This window comes from Lolium perenne, chromosome 7 (genome assembly GCF_019359855.2).
Source record: "Lolium perenne isolate Kyuss_39 chromosome 7, Kyuss_2.0, whole genome shotgun sequence".
NCBI lineage: Eukaryota > Viridiplantae > Streptophyta > Magnoliopsida > Poales > Poaceae > Lolium > Lolium perenne.
Window position 1 is genome coordinate 185,046,010 of NC_067250.2, and position 8,528 is coordinate 185,054,537.

An 8,528-nucleotide genomic window follows, 5' to 3' on the forward strand; every position below is an offset into this window, starting at 1 on the left:
TTGGGAGATGGAGAAATCCTAGCATGAATATGAGATGAATCTGAGATGATATATGGTTTTAAGTATTAATGTGTGTTAGTTCTCTCTCTTGATATTATATGTTGTGCACCATGTAATATTTGCCTTATGATCTCGATAGGGAACTACCCTTTGAAGTGTGGTAAAGTGAACGACGAGAAGTGACATTACCGTATCGACACTTTAACACATGGATGATGGGGATAAAGAGGGACTCACCAAGCTCATATTGATAATCATGGGGTAAACCCTTAATAGTAATAGTCAATATGTGGCTTGCAGAAGAGTAGCTGCTGTGGTTATTTAGAGATGCGATAACCGATAGCTTTTTGGGCGCATCTTATTATGGAGCTCTCCCCACACACAATATGTTTAAAAGCATATTTTATCTTGATTAACATGAATCCTAATGCTAGAGGTGGATCCAATAATCACCGAGAACACTTTGTCTTCTTAAAGTTTCAACCCATTTCTCATAACGCTTTTACATATTACTTTGTTTACTTTTTTTCAACCAATTACAACCATCCTTTAAAACAACTTAATTTGAGATTAGTGAACAATTTACAAGTATCCTTTAATATATATTAGCAAGGGGCATTAAGACCTTAACTAGTAGCTCCTCGTGGTTCCATACTCTTATTTCGAAACTAGCTACAATTAATATGTGTACTTGCCTTTATTTTGTGATATCCTTCGTGCTTGAAGTTATATACCTTGCTATCACATAGTTGCTTGTATTTCTTAGCATAAGTTATGGGTGCACGTAGGTGAAACCCTAGTTATATAAGTTTTGTGCTTAACAAATTAAACGCTAGTTTTATTCCACATTTGTTAAGCCATGGTCGTTAAAGTTTTAAACCGTCTATTCACCCCCTCTAGGTGGCATCCATGTCCTTTTAGAGAGACACATGGCTACTTCAGCAATCTGTCCTATATGTACCTCGGCGACAGATACGTGGAGGTACTCTCTGCCAGTGTCATATGACAAGAGCGTTTGGAACTTTGAGAGATGACAACATTAGAGCATCTCCAGTCACGTCCCTCAAAAACGTCCAACACGATGATTTGGGGCACGTTTGGGGACCGCGCCGAACAAAAAGAGACCAAAAATCTATTAAAAAAGAGGCCCTTCTCAGCCATGTCCCTTAAACAACGTCCGGATGCATGCATTTTAATAGAGGGAACCACCCCATGTGAGAAAAGTATGTGAGAGAAAGTGTGGGAAAAAAGAATGTCATGTGGGAACTAGGAGCTGCATGCATGCATGTGGACGTTGTTTTTGTGTCCGGCGTCCCCGGTAGAGACTCTATACACAGAGTCTCTACCGGAGATGCCGGGCACAAAATGAGACGCTATTTAGCTTTAGGGGATACGACTTGACATCTTTTTTCTCCATTTCTTGTCTGTGGTCCTCCAAACGTTGGGTGACGCGACTGGAGATGCTCTTACACTACCACTATGCGCCGATGAGACGCAAGATCCGAAGTTATGGCTGTTTTCACTAAGCTGTCTTCTGGGGCATGAGAAGTTTACTAATGTGTTGGTCACCTTATGGGCGATCTGGTGGGCACGACGCAATCTCATCCATGAAGACGAGCACCAATCGACTTTCTCGACTCATGGTTTCATTACCAGATACCTAGCAGATGCAATACACAAGGAAGAAGGAAGATAAACCACCAGTACAAGCATCACATGCACTTGTTTCATGGACATTACCTCCAGCGGGCAAGGCAAAGATCAATGTCGATGGGGCGGTAGCGAAGACAATGAATAATGAATCATTCAAGGCAGTCTGCAGGGGTGATATCAACACCTTTTTGGGAGCTTCGTCTATTACCATTGAAGAATTTACGGATCCGGAGGTACTGGAAGCGATGGCATGTGCAGAAGCAATGAGCCTCACCATTGAACTGCAATTGAGCAATATACTTGTGTCATCGCATTCTCTTAGGGTAATCAAGGAGATAGGGAGGATCGAGGCGAGGGATTCACTGCATGATTATCAAGGAGGTGTCGACCATGAGGGATGAGTTCCAAGATGTTTCTCTTATACATGAGAAGATAGAAGCAAATGCCGAGGCACACCGGCTTGCTCGAGCAGCAACAACTCTAGGCTTTGGTAGGCGTATTTGGTTTCTAAATCCCCTAGCTGAAGTGGGTATCCCTCTAAGACTTTGTTTGGTACTAGAGTGTTGTGAGGATTAGTGGGGACAATACTCTAGAGTATTAGGTGCAACCACTACCGTCATCTAATCCTCACAAAACCTCATCCCTAATCTACTACATAGGGATAGAGTATGGGGGATTGAGAAAAAATACACTAAAATTTAGAAAAAGTGTTGATAAACGGGCATTAAACTCGCTAATACTCTAGAGCAACTGCTTTATTACGAAAACTGAGGCAAATTGCCCACAATAACTTCAGCCGAACTGGCTGGTACATCACTTTCCCACACTAGAGCCTCATTGGCATTACAAGCTTTTCATATAAAGGCTAACTTGTGGAAATTTTATTTGCATTACGTATACACGCACACACTTCAGTACTAGAGAACCACAAGCGCAATTGGATCTTGAGGCCATGGGCGGTGGCGGGTGATTTCAACATGATTTTGGACATGCGTGACAAAAACAACGCCAACATCAACCGCCGCCGCATGGCCATGTTCCGTCGCTTCGTCAACGACCTTGAGCTCCGCGAAGCTAACCTCTTGGGACGCCGGTACACGTGGAGCAATGGCTGCGACCCTCCTACGCTCGAGCGTTTGGACAGGTGGTTCTCCTCGCTTGATTGGGATGCGTTGCACCCCACGGCCAGCCTTTCGGCGTTGTCATCGTCGCTCTCTGACCACGCGCCGCTCCTTATGTCGACCGCTGTTGACTACCGCTGCAAGCGGCGGTTCACTTTCGAGAGCTTTTGGGTCAAGCTCGATGGGTTCCAGGAGGCCGTCGCCGCGTCTTGGGGAGCGGCAATTGCGGTACACGCTGATCCGCTGCGCCGGCTTGATCTCAAGCTCCGGCGGGTGGCTAGGGACTTGCAGCGGTGGAGTGCCCGGAGGGTGGGCAATATTCGGGACCAAATCCTCGTCGCGAATGAGGTTATTCGCCAGCTTGATCGTGCCCAGGACCATCGTACCCTAGAAGCTCCGGAGATGGCTCTCCGACGTGGCCTCAAACGCCGCGTCCTCGGGATCGCGTCCTAGGACCGCACCATTGCCAGACAGCGGGCACGTATTGTGGGTGCCCTCGACGTCGATGCTTCTGCGCAGTTCTTCCGCATCCAAGCCTCCAAGCGGTAGCGGAGGAACCACATCGCCTCGCTGCGCGACGGTGATTCCATGGCAGGGGACCAGGCCGGCATGGAAAACCTTGCTGCGGGGTTCTTTCAACGCTTGCTGGGCCAAGCAAGGCCCAGGGCTCATGACCTGGATCTGGAAAGCATGGGCCTCGCCCCGGTGGATTTGGTGGCCTTGGAGGCTCTCTTCTCTGAGGAGGAAGTCTGGAATGCGGTTAAGTCTATGCCCGCCAACAAGTCGCCTGGACCTGACGGTTTGTCTTGGGAGTTCTTCCGGGCTTGTTGGCCTACCGTCAAGGTGGATGTCTTGGCTGCGGTGACGGAGGTGTCGCTTGGAAGAGACCAGGGCCTAGGGGAGCTCAACTCTGCGCTGATCACGCTTATCCCTAAGCGAGATGGTGCGGTGGACTTGAAGGATTTCCGCCCGATCAGCCTCGTCCACAGCTTCGCCAAGCTCATAGCCAAGATTATGGCTTTACGGCTCGCTCCTAGGATGGCGGAGCTGGTTGGGCGCAACCAAAGCGCCTTCATTCAAGGCAGATGCATTCAAGACAACTTTGTCTTGGTCCAGCAGTCCGCTAGGTTGCTCCACCGGAGAAAGGTCCCCGCCCTGCTACTCAAGCTAGATGTGGCCCGCGCATTTGACAGCGTGTCCTGGTCTTTCCTACTGAGTGTGCTGCGGCAGCGTGGCTTCGGCGCGAGGTGGATTAGGTGGCTTCTCATGCTGCTGCGCTCTGCTACGACGCAGGTCCTAGTCAATGGCGCTGCAAGCCCGGCTTTCCTCCACGGGCGAGGGCTTCGGCAGGGTGATCCCCTGTCCCCCCTGCTTTTTGTTCTCGTCATGGATGTTCTTGATGCCATGTTCCGCGCGGCCGAGAGGGCCAGTGTGCTGGTAGACCTGGGCGCTTACGGGCTGAGACACCGAGTCTCTCTCTATGCGGACGATATTGTGGTGTTCGCCAGGCCTGACCAGGGTGAGCTGCGGGCTGTTAAGGAGATTCTGCGGTGCTTCGGGGATGCCTCTGGCTTGGAGGTCAACTACCTCAAAAGCTTGGCTGCCCCTATCCGCTGCGAGGAGGACACTAGGGCGGCAGTGGCTCCCATCCTTGCATGCCCTTTCAGCTCCCTCCCCATGTCATACCTGGGCCTCCCGTTGTCCTTACGCAAGCCCACCAAAGCGGATTTGCAGCCTATCCTCGACAAACTGGCAAACAAGCTGGTCTTTTGGAAGGCCCGACTTATGTCTAGAGAAGGGCGAGTGGCCTACGTCAGGGCTGTCATGGCGGCTTCGGTGGTTTATCAGCTTATGGCGCTTGATGTGGACCCGTGGTTCTTGCATGCCGTGGACAAGCTGCGGCGAGGTTTCCTGTGGGCGGGCAAGAATGAGGCTAACGGAGGAAACTTCCTCGTTGCGTGGGACTCGGTGTGCGCCCCGAAGGAATTGGGAGGGCTCGGCCTCCCTAACCTGCGCTGGATGCACGCTGCCCTCTGTGCCCGCTGGATTTGGCTCCAGCGGTCGGCCTCTGATAGAGCTTGGTTGGGCCTTCCGTTCGAAGTCAACCAGGACGCTGCTACCCTCTTCTACGCCTCCGTTGACATCACGGTCGGTTCGGGTGCCACGCTCAGTTTTTGGGAGGACCCGTGGCTCCATGGCCTCTCGGTGGCGGCGATCGCTCCGGCCGTGTTGCGATTGGTTCGACCTAGCTGCATCAAGCGGCGCACCGTCAGAGATGCGGTGCCACTCAACTCCTGGGCACTTGACATCACTAGAGAGCTCTCTGTCGATGCCGTGGTGCAATATCTCAAGCTCTGGAGTGCGGTTGCCTCGGTGCGCCTTGGAGTCGGGGAGGATTCTTTTAGGTGGAAGTGGACGGCGGATGGAGTGTTCTCCGTTAGGTCGGCATACCGGGCCTTCTTCCACGGCACCACGGCGCTGCCCGGCGCAGCCCAAGTCTGGCACTCCTTCGCCCCCTTCAAGCACAGGTTCCACGCTTGGTTGTCGCTTCGTCGTAGGTGCTGGACAGCTGATCGCCGTTTAAGGCGAGGTCTACCGTCCCACGTGCTGTGCCCGCTCTGCAGCACCGTTGATGAAACGGCAGACCACATCTCGCTGCAATGCACCTTCTCGCATGCGGTGTGGACCGGCTTTGGCCGACGCGTTGGACTTGACCTGCCAGCACCATCCGCCGACAGCTCGCTCCCCATTTGGTGGCCTGGCGTTTCGGACCGGCTGGCACGGCGAGATGCCAAGAGGGCCAACTCTGCGATCATGCTTGTCCTGCGGGCTCTCTGGGTTGAGCGCAATGCGCGGGTGTTTGAGGGAGTAGTTTCTCCGGCAGGTGTAGTGCTTGACAGGGCTGTTGAGGAATGGGACCTCTGGCTCGCAAGCAGGCGTGGGTTATCTAGAGGTATAAGCTAGGTCTCGGACGCCGGTGTCGGACGCCGGTGTGGTGGGGTGGAGCCCGATGGGCGTGTAAAACTCTTTTTCCCTCAAGCTTAATGAAATGACACGCAGATCTCCTGCGAGTTCTCGAAAAAAAAAATGGACGCTGCTTGATGTGAGTAATCTTGCCCACATCGATTCATCGCAATGGCCAGGACTTCAGAAGTAATCTCAAAAACTACACGTATAGCACCAATGTTCAGAGCAACATCTATAGCTTGTTCTAAAGCATGGAATTCTTCCGCAAAAGCACCTCGGATCCTCTCCATCTTCCATGCACTGGCAGCAACCAACTTACCTTGGTGTTCTCGGACTACTACACCCCAGATTACATAATTTTCTCTTGGATTATACGCAGTATCACAATTGAACTTCAACAAGTCCTCTACTGGTGGCATCCACTTCGCCCTATTTATTTCTTTACTTCGCTTGCACTTCCCAAAAAGTTCCAGATACTCTTCAGTTTGACTGACAGACCGACGAAGAAGTTCTTCAGCCGACACAGGCAGTTCGCCCTCACGTAGCTTATTACGGTTATTCCACCAATGCCACCAGAAGTTCAGGATTTGTAGACGATCCTGCCCCGACAATTCCCAAATAACATCAAGCTTTTGTGTTGCTGATTCCAAGTGTTCGAGCTTCAATCTCATGTCTTCCATTCCTCCTTTCCTCCAAATATCCTTGACAGCCTTAGAGCATCTCCAGCCGCGTCCCCCAAAGCGTCCCCCAAAGGGATTTGGGGCGCGCCAGACAGAAAATGCGTTCCAGCCACGTCCCCCAAAGCCCTTTTTTGTCCGGCGCGCCCCCATTCGGTGTTCGGCGCCCCGAGCCCGTCCCCGTCCCACAGGGGACGCACCGGGGACGCCGGACACAACGAAAAGCGAGACGGGGAGTGCCGGGGCCGACTCGTCAGCGGCATAATAAATTTTTAACCTAACCGTCGCCTACCTCGCGACGAAAGTTATTGGCGGCGGTGCAGTTCCCGCAGCGACGCAGCGACGGTGCAGTTCCCGCATTCTTCGCAGCGAATACGTGCACGGAGGTCTCTGACTGTTCTTCCTCGGTAGAACCAACAAGGGCACCGTCACCAGCTGGATTTTCCAGTTTAGGTGACTGGGTGTGCCCTCGAGTGTTCTTTCTTAGCAGCGAACACAGGAAACCTTCGATGCACGGCCTAGTTAGGTTTAGTTTCTTTGCAAAATTTTATATTTGTGTCAACGACGGTTCAAACTATGTATTAGTTTGTGGAAAACCACGTTCCCAATTATGTTTTCGTGTAAACCACGTTCCAAATTATGTATTAGTTTGTGGAAATTGAAATAAAAAAGCCAAAAAAAGTATTTTAAATGTTTGGGGGAGACGTTTGGGGGACGCGGCTGGGGAGCGACGTCCCCCAAAGGCGACACGAACAAAACACGTCCCCAAAACGCTCAATCCGGCGCGGTTTGGGGGACGCGACTGGAGATGCTCTTACACTTGACAAAAAGATGTGCTCCATCTTCCTCCACACACCCACAAAAAAGACACTTGTAGTCATCTAATTTTACACCCCTTCTCTTTAAATTTGTGCTCAAAGCTAGCGAGTTGTGGGCAATACGCCAAGTAAACATGTTAGTTTTGTTCGGTGCTGGAAGAGACCATATCCTTGTGTTCCGGGCTTCACAACAGCGGTATGAAAGTGGGAGCGACAACACATGTGAAGTTCAGAGTCCTACCTTTCAGGGTGAAAACCCAAGATCTGGCCTTAACTGGTTGTGCCTGGCAATGACCTTGTTGGAGGCATTGTTTAGAGAGCGGGGACTATCTTCAGGGTGAAAACCTAAGATCTTTGATCGGGCGACGACGGTGTTAGAGCACTGTTCCTTTCTTTGAGGCGTCGTTTTTGGAGAGTCTGTTTTTCAGGTGTTGTCTTGGCGGTGGATGTATTGCTGTTGTTAGGCCCGAGATACTGTAGCGGGACTTTTGTTTCTTAGTTTTCTTTTCGTTTTTTGGCTGTGTGCATCCGTAGTGCCATTAGGGTGGTGCGTTGTTGTAGAGGCTGGGTGTAATTGATATCTTTTGATATTAATATATTTCCTTTATAAAAAAAAGTGTATCTTATTTTCCTTATCGTTTTGACTCCCCCAAAAATTACCAATCATTGCACTAATATCATCACAGAAACTCTTTGTGAGGTAAAAATACGACATTGCATATGTGGATCGCCTGTGCTACAGCTTTAATAAGCACCTTCTTCCCCGACTGTGCCAACAACATCTCTATCCAACCTTGTATTCTTTTCCAAAATTTGTCTTTTAGATAAGCAAAAGCTTTTCTCTTTGAGCGCCCAATATACACAGGCAGGACTAAGTACTTTTCATTCCAAGCCTCACTATTAATTTTTAAAGTCTCCTTCACCATATCTTTCACTCCTTGTCAAGTATTACAACTGAACATGATAGCAGATTTCTCAACATTGATAAGCAATTTTCATTAAGTTCCAGCATCTGCTGAAGCTCTTCAGGTTTCTCCTTACAAGCCTTCAACAAGATCACGGAATCATCCGCAAAAAAAAGATTAGTAATACGTGGTGCAGCTGTGCATAGAGAGACACCACTAAATTTACCACGAGCCTCCGCATCATGGATCAATGTTGACAGTACGTCCTTCAGCACATATCATAAACAAGTATGGCGATAATGGGTCACCTTGCCGTAGACCTCTACTAGGACAAAATTGTTCAGTCAACTCACCATTCAGCTTAATTTGATATTTGACAGTTTTCAC

The 8,528-nt window shown here is 50.1% G+C and overlaps 1 protein-coding gene across 1 annotated transcript; it reads left to right on the forward strand.

Annotated features, from left to right (window-relative positions):
* Positions 1 to 2,642: 2,642 nt before the first annotated feature.
* LOC139833783 (uncharacterized) lies at positions 2,643 to 3,227 on the forward strand. Its single transcript, XM_071824127.1, has one exon. The coding sequence runs from the start codon at positions 2,643 to 2,645 to the stop codon at positions 3,225 to 3,227; it is 585 nt and encodes a 194-aa protein (XP_071680228.1).
* The last annotated feature ends 5,301 nt before the right edge of the window (positions 3,228 to 8,528 follow it).